Here is a 26256-nt window from a genome sequence, read left to right on the forward strand (position 1 = left end):
CAGATAATAGTACAAGTTAAAGTATTAAATTGCTGAACAATGGGAACCAACTCTTGTAGTAAGAGGCAATGGACCTTAAGGCTGAGAGGGAGTTCTTTTAATCTTCTTCAGCAAATAAATATGAAATACAGATGAATCCTGACATTATCAGGTAGCTGAAGCTTATGCTACTATCCCAGCGCCTGCCAAGACTGGAACAGGACCACCAAAAATATTCTCAATTTAGGACTTTCGAACCTTAAGTAAATTAGCTTACAAGTGTTGTAACAACTTATTTCTTGTATGCAAATTTTCTTGGACAACAAGATCCCTATATTGAACTTCACAGCGTACCAAAACTACACAAAGAAGAATTGTAGTAAAACTGAATCCAGGAAACACAGAATGCCAAGCTTCCAATTATCATAAACAAAACAATGAGGTTCATTTCAATTGTCTTATTCAATGTTTTAGTTCATCTATTCCATGCTTTTAAACTATGAAGCACTTGGGTTACGTATAATATTTTAGTTATTAATAAAGTATCAAATAGTGATATTTTTATAATGATAATAATTTAACATTTTTTTATATTGACAACTTTAATATATATTAACTTTAATATATATTATTTATTATATTATTATAATTTAAATTCACACTATAATAATCATATATTTATTATGTTTTTAAGAATTATTATATATATATATTTTTTAATATATATATATATATATATATCACGTATAATATTTTATTATTTTTAAAATAAATATATTGTTAGATAAAATAAATATATTGTATTCGTGCATCATAACAAGAGGTGTTGGAAAAAAAATTAGAAAAATGTACTTTATTTGTAAAACTCATTGGTTAGATATTTTGCCCTCTATCTCAGGAGTATTAAAATATGTTAAGATGTTCAAAGAGTTAAAGAATAATATCATAATCTTATACAAAAATAAATAAATTTTAAAGAATTTTTTTAGAGAAATAAAGATTTTAATAAAATGAAACTTATTTTAATATAACTCTATAACTTAATTTTTTAATAATAAAATATTTGAGTATCATTTAAAAAATTTCTTTATACTCTTAAATATTTTCTAAATTTCAACTTAAGTTGTATGTTGTGAATTTCCATTATGAGTTCAAGAATCCTTTGGTTGGAATGTTATATTTGTTTAATTTTAGAAGATTCAAGAACATGAATGCTTTATTGTGTACATGTTTGAAAAAACATTATTTTGTTGGAAAATTTGTGAAAGCTATATTTAATGAATGTGAGAAATCACATTTTAAATGCTCTGAGTAAAGACACTAACCAATCCACCTTAAAGCAACCGAGTAATGTTCACCTAAATACTATGTAATTTTAAAAGAGACTGATGTGAAAAAAAAATAAAATTAAAACACAATCTTGTTTGGAGTTGAAAAGCTCATTTACCCTTTTTTAAAAACAGTTTATTTTGTATAATTTTTTTAAAAAATATCATTTTTATTAATTATATTTAATTTTTTTTTAAAAACCAATTTATTTTTTATAATTTTTAAAATATATTTTAATTATATTTTGAATAAAACAATAATAAGCAAGATGAGTCATAGAAATAAAAAATTTAAAAAATTCAATTATATGGTTCATAATTTGTTTAATTTAAATTTTAGTAATAAATAGCCTTTATAGTTTAAATTATTTAGTTATTATAATTAATGTACTTTAAATGATCTAGTTAAATATACTCTTAATTCTGTTAAAGGAGGAAAATGATAGTGTAAAATTAATGCTAAGATAATCTGTAACCGCCCTAGGAATGGATATAAATATAACACTCCACCCTAAGCTATTTCTCCATTCTCACAACACAAGTGATTATTTCTGTCCACATATTCTTCTACGAAACACTGACTTTCTTGTCAAGAAAAATGGGCAATGGTTTCATTCAGTTAACTTTGTAATAACGGTATTTTTTATATTAGAATTTTAGAAAGTCTTAGTCTTTTGGGGATGTTTTCAAAGACACGTTCATTCTTTGATTGACTGTAGGCTTCTCTGATCATGCTTACCTCAATGTGCAAGTTAAATTTTTATTCTTTCTGGTGCCCTATAAGTTCTAAAGACAAGAAAGATTGTAGAAAGGTCCAAGAAGGAGCAGGGGAGTGAAGAAAGAAAATCAAAAAGCAGTTAGGGTTTGTTAAAGTGGTTAATGCACTGTGACGTTCTTGATTTAATGTGTGTTTTGACAGTTTTGGAAAGGTTAAAGCTTTCTACACAGTGCTTGTGGCTCTGTGTTCTTGACCTTGTCAGAAAGATGCTGAATTACATATATTGATGCTGATATCGAGTTATGTTTTTGTATTTGTAGTTAATTGTATTCTTTATAAGACTTTTCTGGTATCTGAACTTTAAGAAGTAAGAGATCTGTTTGCATATTTTCTTTCAGCCAAGCATGGACTGTCTTTAATTGGAAAATTATTCATACCCAGCAAAAGATGACACAAATTTTTACAGTAAGAAAGAAAGGCAGATAGAGAGAAACAGAGGAGAAAGATAAATAAATTAATGACATGTTTGTCATACAAAGAAGACTATAATATTGTCGTTGGAATAACTCTGAGCAAGAACTGGGTGAAAAGAAATCAGGTAAAGGTTTTCTACACCCTAACTCTAACTAGTCTCCTTGAAAAATGTGGCTAAAAGCCTACTCATCATGATCCATTTGATTCAACCAATTTAACACGTAAAGCACTAAAGAAGTGACTAGATAACAGGAGCCTTACCATTAACTGCAGTAGTAATAATTCAAAGAAAATTATGGAATGATAATATCATGTTCGATAACACTTGATAAAGAAACAGAAGTATAGGTAGAAAGATAAAATGAAGTATGATGAGTGTTAAAACTTAGGACAGTGTTTATCATATTTTGATATCATATATGAATACTTAAAACTTTAATATCATTTTCAAAAGAATTTAATATTATTCTCAAATTAAAATTGAAATTTTGCTATAATAATTATGATGATATCCAATGTAAATGTTGTGAAATTATAAATTTAATTGAAAATAACAGAAAAGTTATTGAAATCTTGTCCTAATTATACCATGTAGCGAAGTTATGCAAGGAGTTGATTGTTACTGTGACAAAGGTTTGGAATGTTATGCTTTTTTCACTGGTGGATTTGTCGAACAGAAGAGTCATGCAATGCCCCATGTAGCTGCTGCTGCGGTTTCATTGAGGATTTTTGCATCGAGTTGCACTTAGTATGGATATAAAATGTGCTTGGCTCAACAAAAACATAGTACTCAGCTAAGGGAGTTAAGGTATTTCTTATGCCATTTGTGAATTGTAAAACAGTAGTTATAAACATTAATCAAGAGACAAAGCTATGTAATTTTCCAAAAACATATAAAATGGTACCAATCAAACACATCTACCAATCCTATCTAAGATGAGTCCGTAAATACCACAGCCCCAACGTCATCACCATTCAATTCATTCACTGCCACCCTTTCTCCACTATCACGTTATGCATAACCAACACACACTCTTACTCAGACTCCCCTCGTTGCCCTCTCACTCTCTCACCACCACTCATCACCCCACAACAAACACAAAGGTAAGCAGAACGATAAGGAAACGCAATCGCAGTTCCTCCTTCAGAAGAAGCAATTGGGTTGTCCCCAATGCATTGACAATGCATTGTACTTCTCGCTCTGGCAGCGATGATAACAACAACCACAACGGTGCCACTTTCCGCAACGCCAAGCTGAACGAGTCAACCTTCCTGGCTTCTCTCATGCCCAAGACGGAGATTGGCGCTGATCGTTTCCTTCATGCTCACCCACATTACGACGGGCGCGGTGCTCTCATTGCTATCTTCGGTGGGTACCCATTTTTCAAAAAGGTCCTCCTTTTTTGTTCATGTTGTGGGTTTTGGACATGAGTTGATGTTGGTGTTCTAATTTGAGTACTGGGTGTCTATGTATTTGGTTGAAGAACGTTTTAGAACTTTGAGGGGACAGTTTTGTTGGGAGACAGAGATACGAGTTTTAGGCATTATTTTCAGGCTGAATTGAGAGGAGTCACAATGCGTCTCTTTGATGACTAAATTATTTATAAAATTTGGTGTGGTATATCGGGTCCGGAGGGGAAGTATTGCAGTTCTTTAGGGTCTTCAATAGAATCGACCTTGCATGATTATAATTTTTCATAGATGCAATTTTCACCACGTAGTACTGTCACTGGCATAGTGCTGATCTAATTTTTTTCTTTTATAAAATTTGATCGACTAATATCTATTATGTTTGTATTTTGATGATCAAATGATGTACTTGTTTATATGATAAATTAGTTTAATCATAATAACTGCTTGTTTGCAGATTCTGGTGTAGACCCGGCTGCAGCTGGATTACAGGTGACCTCAGATGGGAAACCAAAAATCGTCGATATTCTTGATTGGTAGGAATTAGCTAATAGATATTGAAGTTTTATCTGCTTTGTATTACTTTACCAATAAGCAATGATATACTTATTTCCCCCTCCAGCACTGGGAGCGGAGACGTTGATACCTCAAAGGTGGTCAAGGCTGATGCGGATGGTTGTATTTTGGGGGCTTCTGGTTAGTGCTAGCTAAGGAAAAATATGAGAAAATTCTTCTATATATTGTTCTATTTCAACTGTCTAGTGCCTTCATTTTTACATGAATCGCTTGTGATAGCTGCTTATCAGTTTTAAATTCTATTGAATTTGAAGTGACAACCGTGAGTTTTTCACACTTCTCATTTTTAATGACTAATATAAAATTGAAGTAGTTGATTGAAGTCAAATCATAAATACATGTGCACAGTGAGCGACTACTTGATTTCTAATACTTAAATGAAGTGGCGAAGTTACGAGTTTAATCCTACTTCAACTATTCTGTTTTATTTTTTAGCTTTGTTTTGTGCTCCGTTACTAAGAAAGTATCTATAATATTTAATCATTCTTTCCTGTTTCTTTCTTCCTGGTCAACGAATATGAACCACATTAAGTTCTTGTCTGTGTTTAAACCTTCATGCAAAATCTGTACAGGGGCATCTTTGGTCATCAATACTGCCTGGAAAAATCCCTCTGGTGACTGGCATGTGGGTTATAAATTGGTTTATGAGCTTTTTACAGAAAATTTGACTTCTCGTTTGAAGGTAGCATTGGACATTTTCAGAATATTATTATAGTTGCAATTTGTACTTAATACCTATGGCTAATTGATTTGATTTTCCCATTTCTTCTCCTAATTTAATAATTGGCAGAAAGAAAGAAAGAAAAAATGGGATGAGAAAAACCAGGAGGAAATTGCAAAGGCTATAAAGCAGCTTACTGATTTTGATCAGGTTTTTGTAAAATTTGCTTCATTCGTCTTATATATGCCATTATTTTTGTTCTACATATGATCTACTCATATCAGTTGAACATTTTATTTAGTAGGCACTAGCCTTAAATATTTCAGAAGCAAGCTGCTGCAAGCGCTGAGTTAATTTTTTAACGTGCATTTATTTTTTTCTTGTTTCTCTTTTATATGCATGCATATAACATGAATAAGGTTTCTGGAAAGACAAAGGGTACTCTCCTTCCTTTTAGTGACAGATGTACATTTTCTATTATATTTCAGTTTGTTACATTTTTTCTAGTTTCTTCTCTCTATGATTGATAGAGAAATTGCTTCATAGCCTTAAAAGGAGAAGTGAATAAAAGGTGGAAAGAAATTATTGCATTTATATTAGCATTGTAGGAAGCGTGATTATTTCTATGATTATCACTTTATATTTCTAATAACGTTGCGAATAGATAAAAGCATTCTCTTGTTATAATATTCCTCTTTGCATTCCATTATATATTTCTATTCCATGTAACTCAAAATCTGATGTATCTTTTTTTTCTAGGAAAACGTGAAGGTGGAGGAAGCTAATCTTAAAAGGGTTCGTGAAGACATTCAGAATAAACTTGATCTTCTGAGGAAGCAGTCTGAGGTCGGCTGAACTTGTTATTAACTTCTGTTGTTCTGTATATTGCTGCCTTTTCGACTCCTTGAAAGCAGTATTTTATTCCAATATCCATTTAATTATATGACATTCTGAATTTCTGTATTGCTGAACATACTTTTGATGTGGGAAATATGGTGTCATTTTCGTGGTGAATGATGTATTATTGTACCCTGAACTTTTGATTGGATGCAGTTGTTTTGTTTCCTTTACTTTGGGCATTGGTCTATATCTTCTTCATGAGGGCATCTATAACGGTTATGGAAAGGAATTGAGGAGTTGTGAAGAAGTTTATATGAGATTCTGTGTTATGCTGTGAACAGTGATATCTTTTTATAGTGAGATTATAACCAAGTAAATTATAAAGTAATACATTATTAACATGGACTCTAAATTTAACAGAACTAATGTTTTCTTTTTTTTTCTCTTCGATTTGATGATTTTGGGTTGTTTAAGAGAAATATCATCTGCTCCTCCTATTTCTACATTTGATACTTTTGTCACAATGATTTTGAAGTCTGTGTAGTCACACTGTCGGGTTCTGCAATGCTAGTCACGTAGTTGGGATGCAAATATCTGGGGGTTTTATTGTTAAATACTGCTTTAACAAAAAGAAAATGGGGTTTTTATAGTGGAATACTCTTTCCTTCATAGAATGAACTTGAATAACTCAATTCCAAAAACAACATAAATCAATACGAACACATAAAGGAACTAGAAACAACTAGAAATTGTAATAAGAACACATGACTGAATGTATTAGAAGAGATGGCGTGATAGGAATAAGAACTGGAGCTAGAACATGAATATAAGGTCAAAATAAAAAATATAAAGGTGGAGAAGACTTAGATGGTGGAAATAAGGTCTCTCCACTTGCAAATATGCCACATCTTTATCTCCAACATAAGTATTTGAGAAAGAATCACCACTTCTCCTAGGAAATCAAGGATAAGATTCAAAGAAGATCACTTTCACAAGTGCTTTAAACTGTCTAAAATTTTCATATATGTCAAAAGTGATTTATAATGAGAAGGAATGACTATATATAGCCATTCAAGTTTTCTTTGGTTGAACCATGTTGCAAAAAAAAAAAAGGAGGTAAATTCAAAAATCGAAAATTAAATTTCCTAGTTCTAGATCAATGACCAAGATTTACCACATGCTTTCCATGTTTATGTCACACCTTCCATGCTTATGTCACACATGTCATGCTTTTCCTACTTGGTCAAACTTGAAGCTCTTCATTTGGGCTTCATTGAATTTCCAATAAATCCCAATTATTACCTAAATTACAATTACTACTTGTACCTAAAATTACTGAGAAATTAAAGGAAATAAATCCTACAATTTAGAAGTCCAAGAAATAGAAATTAAAGAACTATTTTTTTGAGCAAACATATTTTTACTTTATGTATTGCTCTTTTTCATTCACGCACTTGTCAATACTGCTTCCAATAAACCGAGGATGGAAATTGCTATGATGGTTGTGATAGTACTAATGGTCTTGCCTGTGATATTTGTAGTGTGAATTGGTGATTTTGTATAAACATTAGTGATTATGCCAGGGGGTAAGGTTGTTATGTGGTTACTTAGTAAGGACTATGGTTCATTTAGGTTTCGATATTGTATGCCAAATGTTGACCTCACCCACATATTTGTATTTACTGCAGTAGGTGTGCAAAGATACCCCTAATAAATGCAATTCTTAATCAAATTAGAAAGATATTAACATATGCTAAAACAAATATTCACATGAGCTGCATGTGCTATATTTAAAAGGCTCTTTCAAGTTTACATCCTCGGGGAACCATGAACCACTGTATCCTTTGTAAGAACCATAAATTTATGATGGTTTATAGGGGTGAAGGTTTCTAACACATGGTTTGTAAAGTGAGGACTGTCCAAGCCATATAAGAACTGGAGTACATTGTTCATACTTCTAGTTGTTTATGAGACTAAAAGCGCTCCCCGAGTTGCAATTAAGGTAGCCCTCAAAGGTGTTGCATTAAAGATGGTTGGCGGAGATTGCAATTAAGGTTTTCCAGCACACTCCCTTGTGTTTAGAGCTATGGGCCTAACACATGGCATCTTACATTTGGACTTTGGACTTGGCTTTACTCCACAAAATGGCTTTGAAGGTGAGGATTTCTCAAGCCTTATCAGGATTACATTGATCATATTTTAGTCAATGTGAGACTACTCTCCCACTCTCTCGAGGCTGCAACCATGGTGGATCAATGAGACCATAGTTAAGATGACTTTTCAATAGTAGCTCTACTGCTGTTAGTGATGCTCATAACTAGCTAGTAGCAATGATAATATTTTTATAAAGCATTTGTTCTTATGTTAGACAATGTTGAAAGAGCTGCATTCTTCACATATTTCTGCTTCTTCTCTATCTTTTGTAAAAAAATTCTTCTATACTTGTGTTTTTTGTGCTTTTACTTACCTTCTGATCTCATTCATGTTTTAGTCAGTTTAGTTTTCTTACCAAAATGGCAATGCTGTTATGTGTTTTAGAGTTATGATGATAAAGGGCCTGCCATAGATGCTGTTGTTTGGTATGATGGAGAGGTTTGGAGGGTTGCAATTGACACACAGAGTCTTGAGGAAGATCCAGACTGTGGGAAACTTGCTAATTTTGTACCCTTAACTAATTATAGGTACATTTGGTTGCTTATGTTATTTACCTAAAGTTTTAATCTCAGTTGATTGTTTTCGTGGAAATTGGTAGATACTCATTTTTGGCTGAATGAATTTATTGCTTAAGGCCCCATGCCCTATATAATTACACATTACAAGTTAATTAAATCTCGTTCTGTTTGTCACGAACTCATGATGTGACTCTTTGTTCCCCTGCCCCCTTTCTACTCTTTTTCTTTACATTGAAAATAAAGTGTGTTGTCCTTTGAATTATTTATGAATTTTGTTTTCTTGTCTTGTTGCTTTGGCTTCAAAACAACTTTTCAGGATTTAAAGGGTATATGTGTTGCATAATGATGTATATGTTTTAAAAGGAAAATGTAAGATGATTGTCATGTCATCCATTGATTTATAGTTTTTAAAGGACTAAAAGCATCTTCTGAAGCTCAATACATGTTGAGCACGACTTGCATGCTATACATGGAATTCTTATGTTATTTTCAAATCATATCTTGCTTTTAAGACAATTGAACCTTTTTTTTTTAATGTGAACATTACATAATATTTTGAACTGTTTTTAATGATATTCTGGCACATCAGCTCTGTTTATTTATTTATTTTTTAAATGGATTCTAAGGTGTCTTGCAAATTTATGTATCAGTGAAGAAAAATTTAACAAGAATAACAACCACGCCATGATATACTATACAACTACTTGAACAATGTGCTATTGGTCTCTATCAAAAATAATTTTTAACTTAGTTTTATTATTTTTTTGGTAACTTTTTCTAGAATGGTTTATTAATACTTTCTCCTAATGTTGTATGAGATCTTCCTTTAGTCTCATATATACTCTCAATTTTATTAATATTTCTGAGTTTTCTCACTGGAGCAGAGCTATTGGTCTTCTCACATTACTAAACCTATTCAATCCCGAATTTCTTATTTCCATCAATTGCCTCTTCAATAGGCGCTGTTCCAAAGCACCTCACACTTTCATCTCTACATCACAAATAATTCTGGGAAAATTTAAAGAAAGGAAATATTATTTTCCAGAAATAAGTAACATGACAGTTAAAAAGGAAAAATGCAGTGGTTTCTCCCATCTTTAATGTAGTAGTTAATACTTGATAGATGTTTCTGAAGTAGGTAGTCAATTGTCACTGTACAAAGGAATGCAGTTTAGCTATTCGAGCAATCAACATTTTAGTTCTAATCAGCGTGGTGGGTATTAAAAGTTAAAATGATTTGAATAATAACTGTTACTGCCTACTTTTCAGGACTGAGAAGAAGTATGGTATCTTCAGCAAATTAGATGCTTGTACATATGTTGTGAATGTCTATAATGATGGAAATGTCTTAAGCATGGTAACAGATAGCTCGCCTCATGGCACCCATGTTGCTGGTATAGCTGCTGCATTCCACCCAGAGGTACGGATATAGTTTTATCCATATATTGCAATTCCTATGGAAAGTATTATACATTATGATATAAAGTATTGTTGGCAGGAACCTTTATTGAATGGAGTTGCACCTGGAGCACAATTAATATCTTGTAAAATTGGGGACTCTCGCTTAGGTTCAATGGAAACTGGAACTGGTCTGACTAGGGCTCTGATAGCTGCTGTTGAGGTGGTTCAATTATTTTTTTTCTTCATTGCATAACTAGCATTCAGATTTCAATAATTGAGTGTTTTATAAAACTAATTTTGTTTTATAATTTTTCAATGCTTGACATGGATTATTACGTTGTAGTGATGTGCCTTGTCTCATTTATGTTGTAGCATAAATGTGATCTTATCAATATGAGTTATGGTGAGCCTACTTCACTGCCAGACTATGGACGGTTCGTTGACCTTGTGAATGAAGTATCTTCTAAGACTTCCTTTTTAACTGGGCCAGTTATATCTTTCCTTTGTTATTTACTGTTCTCTAAGCTATGGGTATCGTGTATCATTTATATCTAGGCAGTAAACAAGCATCGACTGATATTTGTGAGCAGTGCTGGTAATAGTGGGCCGGCATTGAGCACTGTTGGAGCACCTGGTGGTACATCTTCAAATATTATAGGTGTTGGAGCTTATGTTTCTCCTGCAATGGCAGCTGGTGCTCATTCTGTTGTTGCACCTCCTTCCGATGGGCTTGAATACACATGGTATATTTTATTCTATGTGAATTTAAAATTGGATTGCTTCTTATATCCTTTTAACTTTTACTTGGTTCTTTTGGATTTGCATGAGTTTTCATTTCATGATTTATGGAAATATTTACAGGTCTAGCCGTGGACCAACAACTGATGGAGATCTTGGTGTCTCTGTAAGTGCTCCTGGTTGTGCAGTTGCACCTGTTCCTACATGGACTCTTCAAAGGCGTATGCTCATGAATGGGACATCAATGGCATCACCATCAGCCTGTGGTGGAATTGCATTGCTCATAAGTGCAATGAAGGTTCTTGGACATTATTCTTATTTAGACTGTATGTTTCAGTTGGTTTTATTATGCAGTTTTATCGGTAATCTGTGATGTGAATTTCCACATGCAGGCTGAGGGGATTCCTGTGAGTCCATATAGTGTGAGGAAGGCCCTTGAAAATACATCTCTTCCCATAGGTGGTTCACCTGAGGATAAGTTGTCCACTGGGCAAGGGCTTATGCAAGTTGACAAGTATGATATTTTTAGAAGTCTTTGCTTTCATGGAAGTTTTAGTAAATAGTATTTATTAAGATTTGTTTTTGACTTAAATCAAATAATCGATGACAGGTGTTATGAATATATAAAGCAGTCTCAAAATATTCCAAATGTTCGGTATCAAATAATGGTCAAGAATTCTGGAAAAACAAGTGAGTTTTACATTGTCGTGGACTTTCCATTATGCGTTTAGTCATGTACAACTATGATGGTTGCTAACATTCTGATATTTTTTATTGCTGTAACGTGTGTAAAATATGAAGCATGTGCAGTATTTGTAAGTTCTGAAACTTTTTTCGTTTCAATGGGGCACATGGGGAAAAATATTGGAAAGTATCTTACTGTGCTAAAAGGGCTGTTAATATAGTAGGAGATCATCTTCCTACACCTCTTACTATCGTCATCACACCCATAAAGTTAAATTTGTTTGGGTGCAGTGGGGACATTGCTGTCCATATACTGGTGTGATTGGTGTCACTGCAAGCTTTATCTTAAGAATAATTTCTCATAATAAAAAGACCCAACTATTGTTTTAATTTATGGATATTTCATAAAACAATATAGATGTAAATATATTGATTATATGATGGCTCATATGTCTATTTCAGCTTTTGGGCATGTGTACATTATCCACTTGACTGTTTGGTTGATTAGTTTCTTTAATCCCCTACTTATTTGATGCATGATCAAAACTTTTTCTTAATCCATATATTACCTGCAATTCTTTATAGATCACAGTAAGGTCTAGTTTGCTTCTATATTGCTAACAAATTAAAATTCATATTATAACTCAGGGGCAGAACTCATGTCAATCTAACTTATAATTCAGAGGAATAGAATAATAGGCCAAAAAGAAACTGGTGTAACCAAGCACCCTCAATAAATGCTACATGGCTACATATTTCTTGCAGTGACTTGTAAATAGAACAGGACGTCTTTCACCTTTTTGCAAGTGCTGTATTAATCATGCTTTAGTAATCCAATAAAACTGATAAGTTACAGTGTCAGTAGTGCTTAATTACTGTTGGAGTGAGAAAAGTAAAGTGAAGATGATTTACTCGGAAGAGCATATACTTTAAATGTCCAAATTATATCCCTTTATATGATTGCTGATGGCAGATGCTTGGTCACGGGGCATCTACTTGAGGGAGGCTAATGATTGCAGACAACCTATGGAGGTAAGATCATTCTTACATTTAGTGTGCATTGATAATTGTAGCATGTTTCAAGTCTTGTAAAATGGAATAAAGATAGGATTGTGATAAAACAAATAATGAATGACTGATAGTTGGATGTACCTAATTTTTATGCTGCTGAAGAACTATAAGAATTTGTTGATTTGATAAACACTATTTACCTTGCTTTATATAGAGTACAATAAAAGTAAAAAAGTAGTGTTTGCTGATATTTTGTTAAGAAATTGTTGGAGGAGTGTTACAAAAGTGATGAGTCTTGAATTTTTTTCTTATGCTGGTAATTGTGCTTTGATATTTCTGCTTACATATTTCGTGTTTATCAAATCTGTGTATCTGAATCTCCTCATCAAGTGGGGTAAGACTTTTTCTGTTGTTGCATTTGTTATCAATTAACGGAAAAGTTATTTATAATATAGTTCTTTTGTGCTTTGAAGGGGTAGTTTTTTCTATAATGTGTTGCACTTATTGACAGTGGACGGTGCAAGTTGATCCAAAATTTCATGAAGATGCCAAGAAGCTTGAGGAATTGGCTATGTTTGAGGAGTTCATTGAATTGCGCTCATCAGATCAGACAGTTGTGAAAGCCCCCGAGTATCTTCTTCTCACTCATAATGGCCGTACCTTCAAGTTAGTAAGCTATCTTTTATCATATCCTTTCATTCTGAGTGTACGTTTAGTTTTTTAATTAGGTCATAATGTTATATTTATCGAACATTTCTGATTTATGGATAGAAATACATTAATGTTTGACTGATAGATATCTGAAGAATGAATAAACAATTGAATTTTTAAGACACATCCATTATTAGGCCATTTCTTTCGTCACCTCCATGCTTTTCATGTGCACCCCACCATCTGGGTGATTAAAAGACCAAACTGCCCCCGTACTGCAGTCACCCTTTGCCACCACCACCTCTTTGTCGTCGCTGTTGTGCCCCCTTGCCATTGCTGCCCTTGCTTCACTGTACCCTGGTCTATGTGTGGTGTCATAGATGGACTTAAGGAAGAAAGTGTTTTGGATTACATAATCTGGAAGTCATTTTTCACAAAAGCTTCCAGATTGTGTAATGGAAGCTTTTCTTATGAAAAAATGACTTTCGGATTGTGCAATTTGGAGGTTTTCTTCATGGGAAAGGTGACTTTTGGATTGCACAATTCAAAAGTAAAAAAAAAAAAAAAACTTCTAGATTACATAATCCAAAAGTAAAAAATGACTTATGAATTATGCAATTTGGAAGTTGTTTTTCATTCAGAAAATGAATTCTGAATTGTGCAATCTAGAATTTTGGATTGCACAATTGGAAAATAAAAAATAACTTAGATTACACAATCCGAAAGTTTTTTCTTATGTAAAAAAATGATTTCTGGATTATACAATCTCTAAGTCATTTTTTAAGGACAAAGTGGGGATTTTTGTGCTGTGGAAGGACATTATGGCAGTACAAAATGAAATCACCGTATTTGTATCTTCCCAGATAGCAAGGCTCAATGACCTAGTTATCAGGACCAATTAACACATGTGAACTAAGACTAATTAACTAACAACTGTAAACGAAATTTTAGTTATGTATTTATAACTTAGTCATATTGTTTGTAGGAATTATCTTAGATCTCTAGAGTCAAATTAACCTAAGTTATGATAAAAAAGTAGAAAATTTGGGAATATAGTTGGATAATTTGGAATCAGTTACATATACATATTGTGTATGTGTAATATACACTCTTCTCTATGGAAATTGAGAGGAAGTAAACCAAAAGGAGAAGATAGGATAAAATACCAAATTTCCATTGTTTGTTTGAGAGAAGTAAGGAGGGAATATTTTATGGGATCCACATGAAGAAACTCAACCCAAATGTGGACCTGAAAAGAAGAGGAAATGGGTTAATGGACACCATTCTTTACCCAAAACCTTAAGGCAATGGGTTAATGGGTCTTTCATATTTATATACTGCTCTACTTTCTCATTTCTATCCAATGTGGGACTTAGACTCACACTTGGATTCCCAACATTTGGATGGTCGAAATTTGTTTTTTACATTCTAATGCATATGTTTTAAGTAATTTAAAAGTGAATTCTTCCTTTGCTACCACATTTTTTAATAAACAAAGTTGTACATAGGGTTAATATTCTTAATGTTTAGGGTTAAAGATGTTAAGTATATGGCATTGGCATTTTATTTTCCATAAAAGCATTGTTCATGAACATATCTCTTTGTCTGAAATATTTGTGTTTTGTTTATTACAAGCTATTGTAACTTTTGTTTTAAATGACTATTAGGGGTATGTTTAGTTGAGCTTTTTCGAAAGGGCTTTCAAAGGAGAAAAATATGAAGAAAAAAAAATCTCCGTAAGTTTAAATTAACTTAACATCAACTAATTTGTTAAAATTCTCTCATGTAGTTTCTCCAATGCTTTTTTTTTTTTTTTAACTTTGTATATGAGCTGATTTTAATTTATAGACAAGTCAGTTTCATTTTTTTCTTCACATATTTTTCTCTCCTAATAGTGCTTTTAAGGAAGCTCGTCCAAACAGGTTCTAGGTAACATGAACTTCCCGTTTACAGTAACAAAACTGGGTAGTTATGTGAGAAAAAAGTCTTCTACGGTTAATATACATAATCCCAACTTATTTTCCTTGAAATTGTTATACTGTAATCCCTAATCTTTTATATGCATTATGTTTAAGCTTTTATGCTAAAATATACTTTTCCTATTAAATAGTCTTCTTTCTTTTCTTCATTTATTTCAAGTAAGAGAAAGAAAACTGATAATGTGTTATGAGATTTGGAGGTTTCTGATTCTTATTTGTTAAGGATAAGCTTTTTCAGCTAGCTTCTAATTATCTTACAGCTGCAGCACTACTAACAGGTATTCTAGCAAAACCTAGGAACATTCTAAATTACAATGAAGTGAATGAACAACAACTTGTAACAGAAACATGAACATAAGCCGAGTCATGTACTATATAGCAAAGTTGCTAATTTTTTTGGTTTTGTTTTCTTAGTGACAGATGAATTATACTCTTGTTTCAGCATAATTGTGGATCCTACCAATTTAAATGATGGTCTGCATTACTATGAGCTTTATGGTATTGACTACAAAGCACCATGGCGTGGTCCTATTTTCAGAATTCCAATTACTGTAACCAAGCCCATGGCTGTAACTGACAGAAATCCTCTAGTTTCATTTTCAAATATGTTATTCCTGCCAGGTGACCTTTTAAAAATGTTTCCAGAAATCTCAGTGCATTTAAATAATTTTTCACAGTGCTTTTGCAATTTTTGTCTAGTTTACATTCTTTAGTCCTAAAACCAATTCTTCATGTCTTAATTTTCTGCTTCACTAGGCCATGTCGAGAGGAAGTATATAGAAGTGCCAAATGGTGCATCTTGGATTGAAGCAACTATGAATGCATCAAGTTTTGATACAGTTCGAAGATTTTTTGTGCACACAGTTCAGGTTCAAGCTGCAGTTTGAAACTATTGTAGATTAAGTATGGAACTTCTTTTGACATGCTCTCTATGTGTAGATATGTCCATTGCGAAGACCTATTGCACGGAGGAATGTGATAACTTTTTCCTCTCCTGCTGCCAAAAGCTTTACCTTTAGCGTAGTAGGTGGTCAGACATTGGAACTAGTCATAGCTCAGTTTTGGTCAAGTGGCATTGGCAGTCATGAGACCACCAGGGTGGATCTTGAGGTAACAGGATTCATGTCTATATCTCATTCTTTTCGAATTGGTCAAACTAAGTTATGATTGTTTCCCATTCATTCTGTTGGTGGTCTTGAGAATTTATCTAAACTCCTTTGTTACGCCATCTTATTAATTTGATAACGGCTACCAAGAGCTTTTGGCTATGTGTGGCACTAATGTGGAGGAGATTTTATCTTCTTTTTTTTCTGTTGTATAATAAGAAGAAATTTAATTCCACCATAAACAATAGAAGATGCTAAAAATAATGCTTCTAAAAACATTATTAGAAGAGAGCTCTTCAATCCCTTTGTGCATAATAACTAGGAGATTCTTGAAGTACCTGTGTGCTCAGAACACTGAAAGTTTGAAGAGATGCCAACAAAACAACCACCTTGCAAAGCATTCCTCTTCAATCAGGTAGTAACCAACTATTTGTAATCCACATTAATAACCCTGAAGAAATCTTTCATGGTAACAGATGGGATCAAGATGTCTGGGATTTGATTGGCATTGTCAACTGAAATTGAATCTCGATTGAAATCCAAGATTGTTAGTTATGTTCCTTAGATTAATAATTGAAGAAAATAACACGGCCCAGGACAGACAATAAATGCCTAAGTTAATTATAAATGTTTTCCTTTGTCCAAAGGGAGTTTTGATATGATGGTATGAAAAGAACCGATGACCTAAAACATTAATTAATTTTCAAGCAGGGCATAATTTTCCATGATTTTGAACCCAATGATGTTTATGGTTTTCAAATTTTCCCCATTTTCTTTGGCTTGTGCAGTTTAAGTAGAATTTTATTAATTAGTGGAAAAATCAAGCATGTTTTTATACAGCATACAAATGAACTTTCTTTGTAATTCACATTTAAAGAAATTGTGTGTTAGAATTTAGATGTGCAAATATATGTGTTTATGTATGTATACAGTCATATCCTTCAAGTTCAGCACCTTTTGTAACTAGGCCTTGCATATTGTTGGATGCTTTGAAGAGAAAGGTGCCTTGTTTTCTTCTGTGACTGTAACTTTTCTCATAACTTCTGGTCAAAGAATTGAATGGGAAATTACATTGATTTTTCATTGAGATACAATGTTGTTTAGTTATATAAAATTCCAGGTTATGTTTCATGGTATAAAAGTCAATCAAGAGGAAATTGTACTTGATGGGAGTGAAGCACCAATCAGAATTGATGCTGAAGCGCTATTGGCATCTGAGAAACTTGCACCAGTAGGAATTCTGAACAAGGTTATCTTGTAAAATTAAACTTCTTTTTGTGCTATTCCATTGTGCTTCTGATGTGGGACAGTAATGAGCTTTAACTTATTGTCCTAATTTATGTTTAAAAATTGCAGATAAGGGTGCCCTATCGACCAATAGATGCTACAATTAGCTCACTTTCAAGTGATCGTGACAAACTCTCCTCTGGAAAGCAGATACTAGCATTGACGTTAACGTGTGTAGTTATAAATTTCTTTGTGTGCTTAATTTATCTTTGCAATGTTTAGCCGACCTGTTCTCATTATTCTGATTTCAGATACAAGATCAAATTGGAAGATGGAGCTGAAATAAAACCTCAAATACCGTTTCTAAATGATCGGATATATGATACTAAATTTGAATCTCAATTTTATATCATTTCCGATTCAAACAAGGTATATTCATTCTGATATTTAATTTCGTTTTTCTTTTGAAGATTGAAGTTTGAGGGATGGTGGAATGATTTATCATTTATGAAACTTTTCTGAGGCATGTGGATAGCAAGATTTGAAAAGAAGACTGAAATTGTATATTGTTTTCTTAGGATATACTAGTCTGGACCTAGTGATCACCGGGAATAATCTTGTTATCATAATTACTGGAAATAAAATTGGAAACAAAAATTGCTTTAAAATATCCTCTGTACACATGATACACAAATAACACTTTAGAACTTGCAATTTAATTTTAAACAATTGACTCATTTAAAGATGGGTCAAACTAATCCAAATCCAGGAAAAATAGTGTTTGAACTAATGTTTATTCTTTTTACCTTTAATTTTAGTCTAGAACATTTTAAAGATAAATTGGGTGGGTGCTGTAAACAAATTTGAAAATGGACTAAAAAACTTAGTTATTTTTTTATCCGTTGTGTACAAAATTACATTATACTAGTTCTAAACTAGTATTTACCGGAAATGACCTTGCCATTATTAACATGGAAATACAAATGACACATGTTGAATGTCCTATGCATATTTAGAATATGCTAAATATGTTCGAACAGAAACCTCCTCGTAATATGTTTTCATATTTATCAATTCTGATTGTAGAAAGTATATTCAATTGGAGATGCCTATCCGAACTCTACAAAACTTCCCAAGGGAGAATACAATTTACAACTGTATTTAAGGTACAACTCTTTCTTAGCCATGTACTGGGATAACCAATTATGTTTGTTTCTTATGGTGTTTGATCTTTAGTTGGCCATAAATAAACTTTGAATAGTCCAATTGTGTTGTTTTCTAAGGACCTGAAGGTTTAGTTGTTAATGCTTACAAAAAAGAGATGGCGTATTTATTACAAGTGTAATAGCTTTAGGGTTTAAAAATTTGAGATACATCAAAAATGGTCCTTAGACTTGTTGGAAAATCGCCTTATCGAGGAAATCTCTATCCTGCTTTTGTTGTGTGGTCTCTTTGTGGGTTGTCTTAGTTACAGCCTCAAGGATAGTAGTTTAGTCTTACATTCACTAGAGACACTTAAAGAGAACTTCTGAAGTTTGGCTTCACCTTATAATTTGGTTTATGGGTTAGTTTACATTCTAAGTCCATATTTTAAGAATACTCAATATAATTTATTGTTTCAGGCATGACAATGTGCAGATTTTGGAAAAGATGAAGCAGCTGGTGTTATTCATCCAGCGGAATTTAGAAGAGAAGGTAGTACATGAAATTTTGAACGACTTTGTGCATCCCATGTATCTTTTGCTTTAACAACAGTCTCATTTTCTTTACATGATTGTAAGTTTTTCCAATGGTTTTCCAAAAGCACCCCCCAAAAGCTGACCGAAAACAAGAAAAAGTATTTTCTCACCATAAGCTAATACAAACTTGCAGTAGAAGAATTACTATACAAATTCTATTCCGATGAGAGGTATCCATGAACCCCCACTATAACATTCGAGTATCACTCATTTCTTATAAAAATTCAAAGTATATTTATATTCTTCCTGCATGGTAAGATTGTTATTTCCTTGAACAAATCAACTTCCTCAAAACCTAAATTGTTCATTCAATTCTATAGATGAGTTTGCTATTTCCTTGAATAAATCAACCTCAACAAAACCTAAACATTTCATCAATTCTACTTTCTTCGCAACAACACATACACTCATACCCAGGAACCCCAAATTCACATCACCCGTTGTCCTCTTTGTTGAAGATCCCACATTTAGAATAAGAATAAGGCTGAACTCAACTAATCTTTCCAGGAGATCATTCGCTTATGCTTTTTCTCTGAACCTGATGGTCCAGTGATGGGAGATAGTTCCTTTAAGTCCTCAACGTTAGTTCCAGGGTATGTAACTGGTTTATAGTCCCTACCTTGCTCTTAAGGTTTAAATGTTAAATTGTGCTGTGGTACTGATGTTTGCTCATTGATAGTATAAAAGAAGGATTTTATCTTGGTCCTCCACCAAAAGACAAACTTCCGAAGGTATATTGTCCTCCTTGCTTTGTGTATCGCCATTGGAGTATTGTTAAAATTTAGTAACTTTTGTTATATTATTTTGACAGAACTGTCTACAAGGATCTGTGTTGGTGGGATCAATATCATATGGTAAACTATCATTTGCTGGTCTACAGGATGGTAAAAGTCCAGAAAAGCATCCTGTGTCACATCGGGTTTCTTATATCATTCCCCCAAATAAGGTTATCATTTACCTATGCAGTTACCCACCTTAAGGTCTTCCTTTGTGCTCTGTAGTTGTACATACCAACACGTTCTGATTTGGACAAGCACGAAGCTTGCTGATGTATCAGTTGTTATAAGCGTATGCTATACATTAATGTCTAATCATATTTTCCTATTACCTTCTGCTGGAAGGTTGACGAAGACACGGGAAAAAGTTCTTCCTTATCTTCCAAAAAGACAGTTTCTGAACGCTTAGAACAAGAGGTATTCAAATATTTGGCAGAACAGCTTCCTTGTTTTATATCCCATCAGATATTTCACTTATACGAGTCTTAGCTTTTTTGGCCTGACTGAGAATGCGATCTTTTATATTTATTTTTGTTCAATAATGTTATATAAAAACATGGGTGAGCCTAAGCATTTGTATTGTTATAAAACAGTTAATGCCTTGTGAAACACAAAGCTCCTAGTATTTTCCTTCATTAAATTCTAGTAATTTTATAAAAATATATTTATAATTTAATTGAAGAGTGATAGACAAGCCTTGACTTTAGCTATATTAAGTAGAAGATGCGAACTTTTGTTTTTATCTGTAACAGTTTAAAAATATATGTAAACTAAATATAATAAGTTATTGTAAGAATATCTTGTGCGGGAAGGTCATAATTGTTTTTACTTTTCTATCTTTCCAAATCCAGAAAACATTCTTACAGTTCTGATTTATCACCAAGTAGATATGAAAGATTTCAGATCATATGTCTTTTGCCTTAATTGGTAAAACTCCAAGGGTAAGTTTGAGTCACATATTAAGTAAAAATAATAAAGCTGAGCAATATATGAGATGAAGAAAACTAAAACCCATATCTTAAGGTTTTGGGTGGAAGGTAGTGTTGTAGTCTCTTATATGGGTTGACTCATTGGTGTCAACTCTCCCTATTGAATTTCCCTTCATAAGACTCAGCAATGGTATTATTAAGTTGGCCTTGACTTGTCCTTCAGGTACGAGATGCAAAAATGAAAGTGTTTGGTGGTCTAAAACAAGGAAGCAATGAAGAGTGCCTTGAATGGAAGGAGTTGTCTGCCTCACTCAAAGTCAGTATACAATTCTTCCTCTCTCCCTTTATATATATATAGATATAGATATAGATATATATATTGTTTTATTGTTATTTTCTAGGTTGAAATTAAATCATTGCAAAATTTATGTTTCCTTCAAGACTGAATATCCAAAGCACACACCGTTGCTTGCAAAGATTTTAGAAGGTTTAGTTTCCAGAAGTTATATCAAAGACAAAGTTCTTCATCATGAAGAGGTACATATTGTTCGAGTCAATGTTTTACTATTATTTCCCCCCTTCCCTCTCTCTCCGATTTTGATGAAATTTTGTGTTGATAAAAGTATTGTCCAATTTAGTAATGCGTGAACGATATGAAAAGGCTAGTTCTTTTACAATTTTGAGTACACTTTGCAGATAATTGATGCAGCAAATGAGGTTATTGACAGTGTTGATAAACAAGAGTTAGCAAAATTTTTAGCACTAAAACATGATCCAGGAGATGAGGAAGTAGAGGTGCTTATCCATGTTCCCTATCCTTTTAGTTATCCCTGCCACTGACATGGCATGTGAGTGTTATTTGTTCAGAGCATTTTTCAATATTACATGATTAGTTGTATTTTGGCACTTGGATTTTTATAATTATAGAAGTTGGCTGTGCGGTTGTTTGTCTGAAAATGATAGGAAATTGAAAACGAACATTTATACCCTGTAATGTATAAAATGTTAGAACAATCATTGTCAGCTAAAATTACTTCTTCGGAAGTTCCTTCCACTAGACAATGAATTTTGGCACTACATTAATATCACGATGGACTTTCACTTTTCGATTGTTGGCACTCAATGATATTTAATCCCACTGTAGAAAACCAAGAAAGAGATGGACTTAGCCCGTGATCAGTTGGCAGAAGCACTTTACCAAAAGGGGCTTGCACTGGCAGAGATTGCGTCTTTAAAGGTTAGAGCTTTTATGTTCTTGAAAGCAATGAGCGTACACTATTAACAGTTACAGTATTCACATATGCAAAACGAGGAAATACCATGTAGATGACATTGAAAAAGGCCAAAAAACATAGATCAATTTCTTTATATCCTTACCATCACTGGTCTAATGAAGTAAGGACACGTGGATGTTGTTTTTAAAATCTCAAGCACATTTTAATGCAGGTTTTTTAATATTAGAAAGATCATCCACATATTATTTTTTTATTGGAGGACTTGATGAAAAGATGCAAGGAACTTGATCTAAGTTTTGTCCATTGACAAATATGTTCTGCCTGCTTCATTTTCCATGTTAGTTTATCTTGAAAACTTGTTTAACCTAGTAGCTGTTTAGGTCTGTTATAGTCTCTCATTGGCTAGGTATATAGCCAATAGTATCTCTTAATTATTGTTTATCAAATAAAAGTTGACTTACTTGTATATTGTCAAAGGAGGTAGATGAGCAATCAAAGGATGATGACGTTCATCCAGACTTGTTCAAAGAGAACTTCAATGAACTGAAGAAATTGGTTGATGTCAAGTGCAGAAAATATGGAATCCTGTTGGTCACAAACGAGAGGCGTAATCAAAGGCTTGGGACAGCATTAAAGGTATTTTCCTTTTCCTAAGATATTGTACGGGAAAGGTTATCATTATTGATCCATTTCTGTTTGACGGGTTAGTTCGGACTAACTTGTTTTTTTACGAGCCATTAATGGTCTGATTAAAACGGGTGAGATTAGTCTGTTTTGTCACCCTTACAATAAACTTTACTAATCATGTATGTGAAACTTATTCAGGTAGTGAATGACATCATTGAAGATGATGCCGAGCCTGCTCCGAAGAAATTCTATGATCTAAAGCTCTCTTTGCTTGAGGAAATTGGATGGACTCATTTTTGTTCATATGAGAGGGAATGGATGCTTGTGCGTTTCCCCCCAAGCTTGCCCCTTTTCTAGGCTCTTCCCGTTTGAAGTTTTTAAAGGAAATATCCTTTTACTTACTTATTTATTGCCATAGCAATCATTCATGCAACATAACTACCTTTATCCCATCATTGTCCAGGTGTTTCTATGTCAAAATAAAAGAAAACAAAATATTACTATTTTTGTTTTATACATCTTGTAATTCCATTCGAGTGCCTCACAATCCTTGGGTGTGGATCATCCCTTTTGACATTAGCAATGTTTATAGTTCTTTCTTGATACATTAGCAACTATTGAGATCTTACTATTAAGCTCTTTATTGTTTGGAATATTTAATGTTGGATTTAGTGGTATCTATTGAGTGAAAAATGTTAAGGAAATAGAAGTAAAAAAATTTACAAAAACTGTGTTATTACTGAAAGTTATTAATGGCAAAAAGTTCACCCTTTCTTATTTTCTTGCTGCTTGGTCAAGAAAGTTTGGATTAAAAGGACGAATTTTACATTTTCACAGGTGTAACACAAAAAGTGAACACAGATACTTGGGCACATGTATCTTTTATACCCTTGAGCTTATCAAAATGTCTACTCTACCCCTTTTTATTTCTATAATAGCAATAACCTTTGGTGATAGGATACTAGTAAAGAGTGTTAATAAAAAGGTGAAAGTTAGTTGTGTGGTAACTCTTAGAATATATTTTAAAAGGCACTAATAATGAAGATCTCTCTACATTAGTTTTCGTATTTTTTTTTTTTAAATTGGATCATTCAAGATACAAAGCCACGATTTAGTATTTTTTTTAAAATGAAAATCACATGCTAGACATTATTATGATTAAGATTTATTCTTAAGAATTCTATCATAAGCATCAAACATCAAAATTAAAGGTTGATCTTAATAAAAAAAATCATATTTTCACAACTTGTGGGAATCGAATACCTCTCTATAAGAGCCTACAAAAGAAAACCTAAAACTTAGCCATTGTTTGGTATGGGTTATTTACTATTTGTAAATATTTGTGATGATTGATTTGAGATAATTAGTAAGCATTGTGTATATTTGTTTTAGCTGATTTGTGATGATTTGTAGTGAAAGCTTAGAAAGAGGAAATAAAGTGTGAAATGAGAATAGAATAATTGATTCGTAGGAATGATTTGGTAAATTATCAATTTGCCCTTATATTTATTTATTTTTCTAAATAATTCTATTTGTTGGACTTTTCTTTTTTGTAATTACTATTGAAAATTAATGAATAATATTTTTAAATCATTTATATTTTAAAAAATATTTTATTTTCATTTTTTCAACCAATATTTTTTTTAACTAAAAACGTTTATATATGAAAATATGCATTTAGAAAAATGTTGACATTAGCTACTACAAAATATTTAACTGAATTTGTCACCACGAATTATATTGAAAGACATACATTGTCTTTTATATTTTGTTTTCTTTCTCTACTATCATCATATTTCTTAGTGGAAAAATGGAGACCCTTTCCAACTTAGAATTTTGTAAATATAAATATTTTCAATTTTTTTATCACGTTAACATAAATTATATTTAGTCAATATGTATTTTATATATTTTTACCGTTTAATTAATGTTAATGCCAATTAACTTTAATCCTATCATTATAGGTTTGTTTTTGTTTGTTATCGTACAATATCTTTAAGCTAAATAATACAATTGTCTAGTTAATATAAACTTTTATTAATAAATTATATCAACTAATATAGACACCTTCTTTTAAAAAAAATAAAAAATTTTAGGACTATTATTATTTTATATGTTCTTTCAAATAAAATTAATGTAATATCTTCATAAAACCATATTAGAAGTAATCACGAGTTAGTAAAAATCCTTTTGTTCTTCTTTTATATCTTTTCCTCCAATGACACAATCTCACCACTCATCCCAACGAGTCATAAACATTTTATATATAAAAAAATCAATATATTATATTCAATCAAAAATATTAAAATAATAAATATATAAGTTTTTTATATATATTATTTTTTGAACTTATTCCCAGCAAACCTCAAGAAAATCTCATCCTAAAACCTAGAAGGAAGATTATATTCTGAAAGCATGCACTAAATTTTTCTTTATCTTATCTCTACGTGTTTGTTTTCACTCCTATAAACCTAAAGTAGGACTAAGTTTATTTATTTTTCCCATTCTACAACTCGACGTGAAGCGAATCTGATGACCCTTCTCTCAAAAACAACATTTGAGTGCTCCTTAGCCAAACTAGGTATCCAATATTCCTTTCTTTTCATTCATACGAAACAAAAAACTAGTGGACGTCCATTTTATTGAAAATGACATTTGGTTTTCTCAAAGGTTTTTATCGAAGTCCAAGATACAATAAAATAAACCAAACCCTAAACGACGTAAGCGTATCAGAATGTACGAAATCACTTCACAACTATACAGTGACAATTATTGCACACTTTAACGTTAGCCTATCAAAACGTGGCTTCTAGTTCATTCCCATACTTTTGTCTTCATTTTTCACTCTCTATATCAATACTCGTTGACAAGGACTAAAACACACCCACACACACCACGCATATACACATTATTTTACACATTTCATTATTTGAATTTTTACAACATTTTACTTTTTGTGGATTGGATAACATTCCACTTAAGAATACATGTACATGATCATCAACTTTCAACACGGAAATCAGAACACTCTCTGTGACCTTTTTCACTAACATTATATTGCATGCGTGAATCTTGTTTTAAATTTTTCACGATTCCTTCTTTATTTTATGCGCACTCTTTTTTTCTTCTTTTTCTGTGGACGGGGGACAGACTTTGTTCTTTAATAAAGTGTTTGCTATTTTTTTAAATAAATCCTTCATAGTTTCTCTTTAATATGATGAGTTCAATCTTTGCTGCTAATATTTCTTTCTTAATTCATAGTTTAATTAAATTAGTAAGACGTAAAACGACATATCCTACTTCAAAGTCAAAAAACTTCAAAAGAAAAATAAAAAAGCTGCAATTAAATATAAAATAATTTTTAAACCTCCAATCAGAACGATAACAAAGCTAATTCTAAAAGTGACTGTGGGAAGATAGTCTCTGTTCAAACAGTTGAAATTAGGTCCACAAGGATGGGCTTTAGTCAACCACACGGTTTATTAGAAACTATGA

At 32.4% G+C, this 26256-nt stretch overlaps 1 protein-coding gene across 8 annotated transcripts; it reads left to right on the forward strand.

The window, feature by feature from the left end:
• The first annotated feature begins 1856 nt into the window (after nt 1–1856).
• LOC124837489 (tripeptidyl-peptidase 2-like) lies at nt 1857–23364 on the forward strand. 8 transcript variants are annotated; one of them, XM_088096018.1, is made up of 36 exons: nt 1857–2623; nt 3095–3307; nt 3708–3868; nt 4367–4445; nt 4532–4605; nt 5058–5167; nt 5276–5356; nt 5906–5992; nt 8525–8667; nt 9928–10078; nt 10157–10279; nt 10432–10515; nt 10615–10802; nt 10921–11095; nt 11190–11311; nt 11408–11487; nt 12455–12513; nt 13004–13158; nt 15565–15743; nt 15879–15991; nt 16062–16232; nt 17349–17477; nt 17585–17685; nt 17767–17884; nt 18542–18621; nt 19078–19150; nt 19702–19787; nt 19874–19925; nt 20006–20140; nt 20316–20387; nt 21123–21215; nt 21341–21436; nt 21596–21694; nt 22044–22136; nt 22612–22770; nt 22960–23364. In XM_088096018.1, exons 2-36 carry the CDS (start codon nt 3261–3263, stop codon nt 23116–23118), a joined length of 3927 nt encoding a protein of 1308 aa, XP_087952144.1. In that variant the 5' UTR covers nt 1857–2623; nt 3095–3260; the 3' UTR covers nt 23119–23364. The 8 variants fall into 8 exon arrangements, with proteins under 8 accessions (XP_087952144.1, XP_087952145.1, XP_087952146.1 ...); XM_088096019.1 differs by having other exon boundaries at nt 3100–3307; XM_088096016.1 differs by lacking the exons at nt 1857–2623; nt 3095–3307 and having other exon boundaries at nt 3347–3868; nt 22615–22770.
• Nucleotides 23365–26256: the final 2892 nt, after the last annotated feature.

The sequence above is a fragment of the Vigna umbellata genome, chromosome 8 (genome assembly GCF_029865625.1).
Source record: "Vigna umbellata cultivar VRB3 chromosome 8, Vumbellata_1.0, whole genome shotgun sequence".
NCBI classification, from domain to species: Eukaryota; Viridiplantae; Streptophyta; class Magnoliopsida; order Fabales; family Fabaceae; genus Vigna; species Vigna umbellata.

Bases quoted from the DNA above. Each gene is read 5' to 3' on its own strand.
- LOC124837489 (XM_047312858.2), top strand. From the start codon at position 3,514: ATGCATAACCAACACACACTCTTACTCAGACTCCCCTCGTTGCCCTCT. The intron at 4,606-5,057 runs GTTAGTGCTAGC...AAATCTGTACAG, and splicing joins TTGTATTTTGGGGGCTTCTG to GGGCATCTTTGGTCATCAAT. The intron at 19,926-20,005 runs GTATATTGTCCT...TTATTTTGACAG, and splicing joins CAAAAGACAAACTTCCGAAG to AACTGTCTACAAGGATCTGT.